This window comes from Gordionus sp. m RMFG-2023, chromosome 3 (genome assembly GCF_954871325.1).
Source record: "Gordionus sp. m RMFG-2023 chromosome 3, tfGorSpeb1-WG-v2, whole genome shotgun sequence".
Classification (NCBI taxonomy): domain Eukaryota; kingdom Metazoa; phylum Nematomorpha; class Gordioida; order Chordodea; family Parachordodidae; genus Gordionus; species Gordionus sp. m RMFG-2023.
In genome coordinates, this window is record NC_088777.1 from 10165027 (window position 1) to 10177830 (window position 12804).

Genomic DNA, 12804 nt, shown 5'->3' on the forward strand with positions numbered 1-12804 from the left:
ATCATTATCATATGTAACGTATATATAATATAAAAAATCAAGTTAAATATTTTATTCCAAGTTTTACATTTAAAAAATAAGTGTAAGTTAAAAAAAACTAAGAGATAATGTTAAAATTAGTTAGCAATAGTGAGAAGTTAACTATAACCAATTATGATTGACGGCATTATATCATATAGGATTCTGGCTAGTTATCTATATTGCGACTAATTTTTCAAGTTTAGCATGTATTAAATTATTTTAAAAAAATTCGTACAACCTTGCTTAATTTTTTTTACTTGTCCGCCTTGGCTGAATTCATTGAAATATATAAATTAATTATGATTTAAAATAGTTTTACATTGAACATAATAGATTTTTTATATTACAAAAAAATATTGGTATCATGTTTCTTGCAAAAATTAAAAAATATATCATTTCATAAAATTTAAGCCTATCCCAGTCTGGTTATTTTTTAGGCCTGAACAAAAAATTTTATAAAAGTATTGTCTAAACTTTTGTAGATCTCTAATTGTGGCTAAACTTTTAAATTTGGTCATTATCTGACTATAAATGAGGCTTTACTATAGTTCAAAAAACATAATTATTGATTTTATCATTTTAAATAGAGAGATAAATTATAATTTTTATTCAAAAATCATAAATAAGGTTTATAATTTAAAAAAAAGGTTACCATATTTTTATAAAATGAGAATATAAATATTTTATAACTTATTAACTGGTTTTTATAAAAATATTGAATAAAGTATCTATCTATAAATGTCTTCAAAAGCTGTATTAAGAAAGCAATTGAAAACAAAAATTTTAGAGTTGTCAAAATGTGAAAAAATGAATCAATCTGAATTTGTATACAATAAGGTATTGAATATTAAAAATTTGTCCTAAAATCTTTTGCAAGGTTTTATACCATCCAAAATATAAAAAGTGTACAAATGTGGCAATTTTCCTAAGTATGCCAGATGAAATTGATACAACTCCAATTCTTAAAGATATATTTAATACAAATAAAAAATGTTTTATCCCCTTTTATTCAGTAAAAAATAATATATGATAGATAGAGCATTTGCTAAACTTTATTTCTAGGAAGTTCCATCTAAATTAATGAAAATGCTGCCAATTTATTTGTGGAATGATTACTTAAATTTATCCTTAACAAAATGGAATATTAAACAACATTCAGAAATACAAGGCAATGAATCTTTGGACATATATGATAAAAATGAAGGCACGTAATTGTAGAAATATTTATATAATTATATTTTAGAATTAGATTTGATGTTTGTGCCTGGTTTGGCCTTTACAAATAGTGGACTACGTTTAGGAAGGGGGAAAGGCTACTATGACAGATATTTAGCATATATAAAACAAAAAAATATTACCAATGGTGTTAAATTACCTTATATAATTGCCTTATGTTATAAAATATCTATCTTAAGCTATATTCCTACGGATGCACATGATATGATAGTTGATGAAATTATATATCAAAAATAAACTTTTAAATTAGTAAAATTATAAATAAAGATTGACACATAAAATTCATTTTATTAGTAATAATAAATATAATACTATAAAGTAAGATGTTTTCTAGCTATTGATAATGCTTTTTTTTCAAATGATGTAGATATTATGGGAGTATTTACTTCATAAAAAGGATTAAGCATGAACTATAAATTATTAATGAATGTTACATATCTATAATTTACCTTGATGTATATTTCATAAATGTCATAGAAGAAATTCTTTATACCATCCTCAATTTTAAGATCATGTAACATCAAAAATTTTATCTCTATAATTATAGTTATTTATATACATATTATCTCATAACTTCCAGCTGTAACAAATGCTGAAACAAGCCATTCATTAAATTTATCTATTGTTTTCAAATACATGTTGTTTGTAGCCCACATGTGTTCATCAACAAGATCCAGAGCTGCATGAGCTATAAATTGATTTAAATGCCTTTGATCCTCCTGCAAAATTAATTGTAAGAATATCCTTATATATTCGAACTTTGTATTCAGAAGTAGTCGGATTGCATTTAAATTCTAATTCAAAGAGGGGATTATCATAATGTCCAACTATAACAAAATAATAATTCCCTGACATTTACGGGTAATTATGTATACCGTTGAACGTTATTGTTAAAAATGGGTTTAATTGATTGAAATTTCACATTTAGAGCGACGGCAATTGGGCGAAGTTTACAAAAATAATGTAAATCATATCGTTGCGAATTCGGGTTAACTATGATACAGGGTTAGTTAGCCTCAATTTTATTCTTATATATAAATAATGTATGTATCACTAATCCAATACTTCTGGGTTCGAATCCAGAGAACTATGTTTTTTTCTGAGGTTAAATTTAAATGTCGCATGGTGCGATATTGAATTAAACAAAATGTCATACGATCGAAATAAATAGTTTATTTATATTTAAAAAATAGTCATTTTCGAAGAGCGTCTCTGGCCTAATCAGATGAGTGCATGTATCTCAATCCTAAGGTCCTGGATATTAACTTTTTTCTGAAGCCATGGCCATGTGACACGCCATTTTGGCATAAAATATAGGGTCTCGAATGCTTTAATATTTGAATTTGGTCCGCTAAATGCATATTTTATTGTGAGAAGGAATTATTTTACTTCGCTTACATACGTAACATAAATGGCGCCCTCAGCTGCTTTTCTTTATAATTATTTATATGTATATTATTATAGAAAAAAATGATAAAAAACTAAAATATTAAAATAAGTATATAAAAATATGTAAAATTGCTAACCCTTTAAAGTCCTGTGAGCTAATTTGACATCATCATATTGCATGTTATTTTTTAACGTTTATCAAAGATTTAATTTAACATTTTAAAATAAATATAGAAAGTATACAATCTATTTTTTCAATTATCCAATCTATTTTTTCAATAATCAAAAAAAAATATGCTTTTGTTTCTATTTTATGATCACGTAACTTTTGACTATATTTCCGTTTCGATTTTTTCTAATTTACTTGATTTTACATATTATTTAATTTAATTGAAAAATTCTGAAAAGTGTTAATTTTATAAAGAAGACAAAATTTTCAAGTAAGACATCATGAATTTATATTTTTTTTAAATTTTAATAATTTTTGTAAATATAATTTTAAAATTATGATCCCAAATTAATTCATTGGGAATTTATTAGTTATTTAATTAACATTGAATTTATATATTTTATTTTTATAGTTGTTAAATAAAATAATTATAATTGAAGGTGATATTTCGGAAACAGATATTAATGATAGTGAGGACAATTTAAATCATCATATTGACAATATGGATATAGATTCATCCATAAATGCACCCCATATAGATCCATTAGGTTGCAATCGAAAAGCGATCGCGATCTCAAGAAAAGGGGAGAGGTGACTACAAAACTGATATTAATAATAATATGATAATTGTCAAATGGTTTAAAAACAAATTTCATGTTATATCATCCTTCAATAGTATCGACCCAATAGAAGATGTGAGGCGATGGTTCTTGGCGGGAAAAGAAATTTATTCAGATCCCTAGACCTTGTATTTTAAAAAAATATAATGAAGGAATGGGAGAGATTTACATTAAATGCTAGTGGAATGCTACAGAGTAGATATCAAAGGCAGAAGGTTCTATCTTCAAATAATATTTTATTTAATACCTGCATTGTGAATGTGGTTATTGTATCGAAGACATTTACTTTAAAAAAAATGAAAAATCTTTTATAAAACTTTTTATTTTATTCTCAAATAGTTACTGCTTTATTAATGGTAGGTAAAATTAGAAAAAGAAAAATACAAAAAGGATCTAAGTTACCTTAGATAATATTAGACGTTAGATACGATAATATAGAGCACTGGCCAGAAGCTTCCAACACTCGAAAAAGGTGTAAATTATGTGTTAGCGCATATTCAAGGAAAAGTGTGAAATTTATTTATGCTTTAACCAGTATAGAAATTGTTTCAAAACATTTTATAATAAATAAATAAATATTTTTTTATATACATGCATTGAGCTCAATTGTGTCAAATTGTATCATTATTTATTTTTTTTATACACTATGAAATAAAAGTCGAAATAAAAATTTTACTTCCTAAGTGTATATAAATGAAGATTTTTTATGAAAAAATATTTTAGTTTTATTTTAAAAAGTCGAGCTTTAAAGTTCATATAATAAATATATATATATTATAAGTATCGAAGGCTCTAAAAAGAGCTTAATTTAATTATGAATATGTACCTAAAAAATAAGTATAATTGTGTTTAAAATTTTTTAGTTGAAGTTTTTGTTTAAGGAAAATATGTAAGCTGTGAAAAATTGCCGTTAGTTGATATGACTATTGGCTGAAATGTAAAGTTATTTAATTTTGAATATTTATTAAAAAATTTTTCCCCACAAGTAAGATGGTTCGAATTAATTGATGAAGAAAAGGAGGAGATGCAGGTTGCGTCCCAAATAAGGGATTTCTAATTGGATCAGGGGGTGGCGGTTAAACCGCCGGGTCTGAGGCCGTTTTGTAATGAGAGGTTGGTAGGTTCAAAAGGATGTTGGGTATTTTCCCCTTATTAAAAGCGTTATGGATGATTTTATTAATTGCTTTATGCCGGAGATGGCGACCTTGGCTGCGGGTGCAGTTTAGGCCGTGTCTGGCGTTAAGTAGAACGGGTACGCTTCATTGGTGGCAAGTGTGTGAATGTGTAAGCGAAGCATCCAAGTCTAAATCCTATAGTGACTCTCAGTTGGTCATTGATTAAGGGATCATCTTAGGTTTCGCTCGAGACATTCATGCGTGCCGTATTTATCGTTGAAATGTAATAATTATATATCGCTAATATCGGTAGGGTTAGGACTATTTTGTAATTTCTTTATTAGGGGTTCGATGATAGATTTAGAGATTTCGGTTGGAAATATATAACCGTCTGAGGTAAGTTAATTCCATCTTTCAATTGCTACTGTTAGAAGATCATCTATAAGAGTTATGAATGATGAAATCGCAGAATTGAGCGATAGGCGATTTGAGATAATTAGAGATAGGGAAAGTAGTTCTAAGGGGATCAAGTTGATACCACCAGGTTTAGCGGGTATTTGGGCTATGTACCAATTAAAGCCTGATAATGAAAGGTTATCCTTTCTATAAAGGTCTTTAGGCGAATATTGTGTTAAATGAAAAATTTTGAGGAGGTGAATGAGGAGGATGAGTGGAAGAGATGCGAGATTTTAGGAAGGTATAAACACCTTTTTAATAAGTAAAATAGCTGATGGAATGTGGTTGAACTTTTCTAAGTTTTGCATCTCAGGAAAGTTTTTATCGATAATTTTTTCGGATATATTATTATTGAGTAATGGGAGCTCAAGAGTTGGATCTCTTCTTTTTCGATAATAATGTAACCTTTAAATAAATCTAGGGGAATCTCAAGGTTGAGGAAGCATATTTCAGTTTTAGTTTTGTTTAATTCTAAACCAATTTTAGAGCATTGCTAATTTGATGTGGATTACCGCAAAGGGTGCCATCATCTAGGTACCATAGGTTAAGGTCTAGATCAAAATTATATTTAAGATCTTTCATCATATTGTATCATGTATAGCTTTGCAGAAAAAAATAGGGCCGAGAATGCCGCCCTGTTGTACTCCCTCTTCGGAATATATAACGCTACCATTAAAAATGGGGGTTGTGCTATTGTCAGCGTCTACATGAGCGGGAGGGGTAGGAACAGTTTGCATCCTATTTTTTTGAGAGGGGTAGGCTGCTTTAATGGGGGTAAGATAAATTTCTTGGGGGATTATCCATTAAATTTTGAGATGAAATAGAACAAAATTTATTGTTGTAAAATTAATACTTTTATCATAGAATTATAGTAATACAATTCATCGACCAAATCTATATATTGCAAACAATCATACAAATTGTTTTCCAAATAAAACTTTCTGCTATCCTTTTAAATGTAATTTAAAAGGTTTAAATATTTCAGCAAGCTCATAATGCCATAATAATTAATTCATTGTAAATAATGGAGGTTTTAATTGAATTTATTATATAAAAAATAAATTCTTTATATTTACAAAATATCGATAGTTGGTAGTAGAGATTGATTAATTTAAGTTATCCTTTATAAATTCTCTGAAAAGAGTATCAATAAATTAAAAATGTAAAAATAATAATAGACGCGGGAATTTTTTAGAGGGGTAGGCAAAGGTTTTTGAAGGTGGTTTGCATCCAGTGAAAATCATGTCATGTAGACGCTGGCTATTGTTATTGTCTACAAAGCGCGAGTATTGGGGGAAATTTTCTTAAAAAGATTTGAGTGCCGAGGAATGTGATATTGTATTGAAAGCATAAACAGAGTTTTTCGTAGGATGCCTCATTTAGTTCCAGATCCTAATTGGTATTTGCCAATTAGGGAATGAGTATCGGATTTTATTTTTTCAGCAATATTTTTCACTATCAGGCGTCTGAAAAATGAACCAATTGCGATTAGACGGATGCCTCCATGAGATTTTTCAAACGCAATCAGGTTAGATCCGATATAATTTGATGAACTGTGGGAATATCTTTAGTAGTTATATTATTAAGGAAGGTGGTAAGTGAGTTAAAAAATCCATTGGAATTATGAGATTTTAGAAATGTTTGGAAGTAAGATGGTCTATAGCCCTCCGGGCCTGCTGCTGAAAATTTTAAATTCACTTATTGTTTCGCGAATATCTTGGTTTATAATTATGAAAGGGGGGATATTGAGCGGTGGGCTAGTATAAGAGGCATGTGGATGAAGGGATTTTAGGTTGTCAAGGGTCACGTCGTTAGATGGGGCGAGTTTTGTTTGTGAAGAGATTAATTTTTGTGCACCGAATATGTCGCCTTCATTTATTTTTTTGGATATTTTGTTGCAGGTATTACTGAAACTTTTCATTAGAATTATTGGGATTTTTAACGTAACAGTGTTAAATTTCCCAAATTTTTAAGTCTGTCTTTTATTAAGTTAGGTGGTGAGATAGATTTGTTATCTTTTGGGATTGAGAGGCATTTGAAAGAGAATGTGAAGAGATTATTTCAATGATTTAGATTTGACAAATCTTTGTTAATATAACAAATAATTTAGTAAGATGATCAGTGATCTGGTATTTAACACTAGATGGGATGTGTTTTATTGTTGGTATTTTTTAATAAAGATAAATTCTTCTAGTGATTTGTTATTTACATGTATGTGTTTGGTATTAATTAGGGGTTCTATTAGTTTTGTGCAAAATGTATTAGAACCTGAGCAAGGGAGGGCTATATTTATTTTTATTTAGTAATTTTATATATTTTTATATACTTGTTTTAATATTTTATTATAGAATAATACATCAATTTTTATTATATAAAAGTTTTTTAGTTTCACAATTTGATATTTTATATAATATATTATATGTCAAATAAAAAGTATTTGAATACATAATAATTAGTGACGATCATTATGAACAATATTCTTGGTGATATCAGAGATCATAGAAGAAGACAGCGTCTACGTTAGCGGGAGGGGGGAATGTAGGAACAGTTCGCATCCCATTTTTATTAGGGAGGTTTGGGGTAAGCGTCTTTAAGGGGGTAAGAATAATTTAATGGAGGATGGCTGATTATCTATTAGTTTTTTAGATGAAATATGGTAAAATATATTCCTGTAATAGTTAATATTTTTATTATAGATATATTAATACATAATTATATTGTATCTCATCAACCAAATCCATATATTGCATACATTCATAGTAGTTTTTTTCCAAGTAAAACTTATTGCTATCCTTTTAAAATTCAATTCATAATCTACAAAATAACTCTTTCATATTCACAATTTATGAAGGTAGTATAGTTTAAATAATTTAAGTTATTCTCTATAAAATTTATGAAGGGAGTACCATTATAATTAAAAAGTCTAATTAATAATGTGAAAATATCGCCAATAAAGGTGCCGAATTTATTTTAGGGGGGTAGGCATAGGTTTTTTAGGTGGTCTGCATCCACTAAAATTCCTGTCATATAGACGCTGGTGGAAGAGTTAAAAATAATTTTAGTAACATCAAATTAGAAAAATATTAAATAAATTCCTATATCATTCATTATATGTTGGGAAAGTTTATTCCGGTTAAAAATAATCTATTACGATAGATACGGAATCAAAAAAAAATTTTTTAATTTTATTTTGAGAATAATAATATAGAAAATAACAAAAAACAAGCTCTTCACGGGGACTTGACGATCATGAAAATTAAATGCGAGAAAATCTATATAGCTTCCCAAAATGTTTTTACCACCCATATGGACTTTTATCGACTTAAAAGAGCGGAAGAAGACTCATGTTGGAGTCTGTTACTAAACTTACTTCACTGTGGCAATGTATTTATAGTAATTACATTTACTTCGTTGACACTAGTTTGAGTAATCAATTTATGTGTGGCATGGATTTGCCTAATCTTGAAAGGGATCTTCGGGTATAATTTTCGGAGAGTGTAAAGGGAACTTTTGAATTTATACTCAAACTTGCGCTTGCATCAGATCAAGAAATGATAAGGAAGTTAAACACGATAGTATTCTAGTTGCGATAAAGGACATAATAAAAGAAGTAATAATGATTCTAATATTAATTATGATAATTTAACACCTAGAAAAAGAAAATTTTATAATTAAAAGGGAAAATAGATTTATATACATCGTAACAGAATAGGAGGATAATTGTACGCCAAACGCCTAATAGCATGGAAAAATGCTATAAAAATATATTTAGTATTCCATAATACAAATCAACTAAGTGGTAGTATATACACTAACTAATAAAGATTTAAAATTTTACTTTCCAAATCGGCTTACGTTTTGAGCTATGCTCATATTTAAATAGTCCATATTTGAAAGTACACTTCATTAAATTTTAAATATCTCGAAAAATATTTATGTCAAAAACATAATCTAAATTTTATTAGAAAGCTTTAGAATCATTGAGAATTACCCCTTTAATATGATATAAAATATATTTTATTTATAACTAGTCTATTATTAAAAACTAGAAATACCTATTTAAAAAACTGCTCTTTTTATCATATGTTTTTTTACAGATAAAATTATACTATGCCAAGAGTTTTATGGTTTATTTCAATCCTATAAAATAGCCAATTTACAAAAAATAAAATTAAACCACAATGCTAAAAAACCCTGAATTTGCAATTTTTTGAATATTTTACAGCGCAAAAAAATGTATCATATTGTACTATATTATTATTAAAACGCAAAATGCCTTAATAGGGAAAATTTTAAAATAAAATGATTTTGTTTCATTTTAAATATTATTTAGAAAATTACGATTTATTATAACAAATAAATCTCATATTTGTCATAATAAATCCCTCCAAGTTTTATTTTCATAAAATAACAAAATAATTATTGACATAAAGTCATATTGAAAATTAATTCCAAGATCAACAGACGTCATTGTTATTGATAAATTTCACATCATCATTTATCTAAGAAAATAAATTACGCATTCATTGGTCAATTAATTTAATAATTATAACAACTGTCATAATTTTATAATTAATTAACATCTTTTATTTCTTACTAAAATAATATATATATATATATCTAGAAAGAAAAATAAAAATAAGTTATTTCAATTCCAGTAATGTGCTGCAACCCCTTTCGTTAAAATCATAATTAATCTATGATTCGAGGGGTTATTACATGGATGATGAAGGCTAATTCTTGCATATCATTTAATTTAAAAATTCATAGTCCTTACCGAAAAAATTTAAATAATTTTATACTTTTCTGATGGAGATGTTACCCAGTATAAACACAAAAATACTTTTTAATTTCTGCAATCATGAGAACGATTTTGAGATCAAAGCAGAATGGCATTTTTTGCAACTGAGTTTAGTGAGCATTATTAAGAGGTTAACTGCTAAAGCAAGCTTGCAACGTCCTTATGTTAAGCAGATACGAATACCTATAGATTTATGCAATTATGTGTGAATTAATATCCCTAAAACTCATTAGGTATTCATCACCAGAAACTTAATCTATCATTTTTTATTTTAATTCAATTATGATTTTATAAAGGAATCTTGTTTTGTTTATTTTAGAAGTGAGCAATTTATTATTTAAAATTTTAACAGTTTAATATAGCCTAATAATAATTCTTATTTTTGATTAATTAAATAAAGCTTCTCATGATATATTTATTTTCCAATTTTATTTCATTAATTTAAATTATATGGTTTAAAGACAAGTTTATCATTCAAAAAAAATGTATATCGCAATATCAAAATAACTGCAATTCATTTATTCACGGGCCAGCAGAGCAGATAAAGAATGTAGCTTGAAAGCAATTTGTTATAATATGTGTTAGAATTTTGAGAATACAGATAAAATAGAATAAAAATTAAATACTAATTACTTTATTAAATAATATTAATTGTAATAAAATAAATTATGAATTAACATAACAAGAATTAAAAAGCAAAATAAAAATAAAAATTAAAGTTTACTATAATTTATAAAAATTTATCCTTGATATTACATTTTTTTATCGCTATATTTACACTACTAAAATTTACATCATATAATCTAGTCGTTTTCATATTCAAATTATAATATTTAACTTTATATATTAAAAAAAGCTATTTTCCGTAACTATTCAAATTTAAACCGGCGGTGTCTCTTTATCATTATTTCCACCTATTATTGATACTCTTTTCAAAGAATTTATAAAGATTACTTAAATTAATCTATCTCTATTACCAACTATCGATATTTTGTGAATATAAAGAATTTATTTTTTAGATAATAAATTCAATTAAAACCTCCATTATTTACAATGAATTAATTATTATGCCATTATGAGCTTGCTGAAATATTTAAACCTTTTAAATTACATTTAAAAGGATAGTTTATTTGGAAAACAATGTGTATGATTGTTTGCAATATATAGATTTGGTCGACGAATTGTATTATAATAATACTATAATAAAAGTATTAATTTTTACACCAAAAATTTTTGTCCTATTTCATCTCAAAATTTAATAGATAACCCCCAAAAATTTATCCTACCCCCATTAAAGCAGCTTACCCCCTACCCTCTCAAAAAAATAGGATGCAAACTGTTCCTACCCCTCCCGCTCATGTAGACGCTGAACCTACATAACAGGGGTGGCAAATTACTAGATAAAAATATTACATAATTTCTTGTAATTATAAACTATTAAATAAATGATAAAATATGTTAGATTTATTTTAGAAGTTATTTTTAATCATAGGCAAATTGAATTTTAGGTTAATGCATATATGCATATCAGAGACCTGCAGTCCCGGTCCTAAGCCCCCGGACCGTGCCATATTTTAATTTTTTAATACACGGGCGGATCCGGGACGGACCTTATTTTTTTAAAAAAAATTGAGCCGGGCCATACAAATGGCACCTCTGCGATCTCTGATGCACATTTAAATATTTTTTAAAAATTTTATAGCTTTTTATTTTTATAATAAATTTGAAATTTTTCTTGCAATACTTGGTTAATGTATAAAACTGAATAAAAATAATATCTCCCTAAATATTTTAACCATTCTCCTAGACGAAATTATTTTTGCCATTTAAATATTTTTTGCAAAAAAAATAACGAAATCTAAACCTTCAAAAAATCATACATTCTAGGCCTACTTTGATCTCTATTTCTTCCTACCTCCCTTCCACACCTATCATATTTTAATGACAATTTTACCTCATACCCCCTGCTCCTGTAATCTATAAATTAATTATTAGACAAATAAGAGTTTAATTTAAAAATAATTTAAAAGATTTATTTAAATTTTTTAAAATGAACTGCGACCCTTCTGAAGCCATCATCAAATATTTAACCTTTACTAGGCAAAGGGGAGAAAGGAGATAAGAAAAAATATTTTCTAACATTTTAAATTTTTTCTGAGAAACCGTAATATAAAATATCACAAGTTTAGAAACAAAAGGTTAAAAACAAAAAGTTAAAAAAATCATGATTTATAAAGTTCTGGAAAAATTATTTGGATGTAGGTAATGTTTTTATCTCCTAAATTCTTTTTTAATGCTATTAGAAGAGAAAACTAAGTATTTTCCAACAATAATATTAGAAGCGAACTATTTAAAAACCCTTAATTCAAATCAAACCAGAATAGGTGAAATTTCTACTATTTTTTGGAAGTAGCAAAATAGTTAAAAAATTTTTAATATTTCTTTCGTGGAGCAAATAATAATAGCTGGCCGATTCAAATAATTTGTGTCGACTAATTTAGTCAATTTTAAAGCCAACTTAACGAGTAAACTTTGAAGCCGACTCATCGAACAAACTCTAGTCTCATTGAGGCGCTCAATTTAAAAGCGTATTTTACGTCTCCAATTAAGGTTCAGAGTATTAAAATTAACAATACTAGCCACAATGCGTCCTTATTAAGCCTTAATATTGAAACATTAATCACGGAAGGAAGATTGCAAAGGAATTATTGAAGCATAAGAAAAAATGATTCTAATAATATTATATATAAAAAAAGCATCAAATTGCATTTAAATAGTTATATAAATGCAATTACAGCTAATTCCCTGGGTGCAAACTCCCCTCAGAAACCTATCCCGACCCCCTAAAAAATTAATATATTAATTACACTTTTTCAATTATAATGGTACTCCCTTCATAAATTTTAAAAAGAATAACTTTAATTATTAATGCTCTACTATCAAAATATTGTGAATGTAAAAGAGTTATTTTTTGGAACATAAATTCAATTAAAAAAC

The 12804-nt window shown here is 27.0% G+C and overlaps 2 protein-coding genes across 2 annotated transcripts; one reads left to right on the forward strand and one right to left on the reverse strand.

Annotated features, from left to right (window-relative positions):
• The first annotated feature begins 709 nt into the window (after positions 1-709).
• On the forward strand, positions 710-1525 carry LOC135925935 (5-formyltetrahydrofolate cyclo-ligase-like). The gene is made up of 4 exons (XM_065461531.1): positions 710-858; positions 899-1033; positions 1084-1225; positions 1265-1525. Exons 1-4 carry the CDS (start codon positions 760-762, stop codon positions 1492-1494), a joined length of 606 nt encoding a protein of 201 aa, XP_065317603.1. The 5' UTR covers positions 710-759; the 3' UTR covers positions 1495-1525.
• A 15-nt stretch (positions 1526-1540) lies between these two features.
• On the reverse strand, positions 1541-2179 carry LOC135925936 (trafficking protein particle complex subunit 2-like). The gene is made up of 4 exons (XM_065461532.1): positions 2017-2179; positions 1832-1976; positions 1707-1792; positions 1541-1667 (listed from the first exon to the last, which is right to left on the reverse strand). Exons 1-4 carry the CDS (start codon positions 2110-2112, stop codon positions 1569-1571), a joined length of 426 nt encoding a protein of 141 aa, XP_065317604.1. The 5' UTR covers positions 2113-2179; the 3' UTR covers positions 1541-1568.
• Between the last annotated feature and the right edge of the window lie 10625 nt (positions 2180-12804).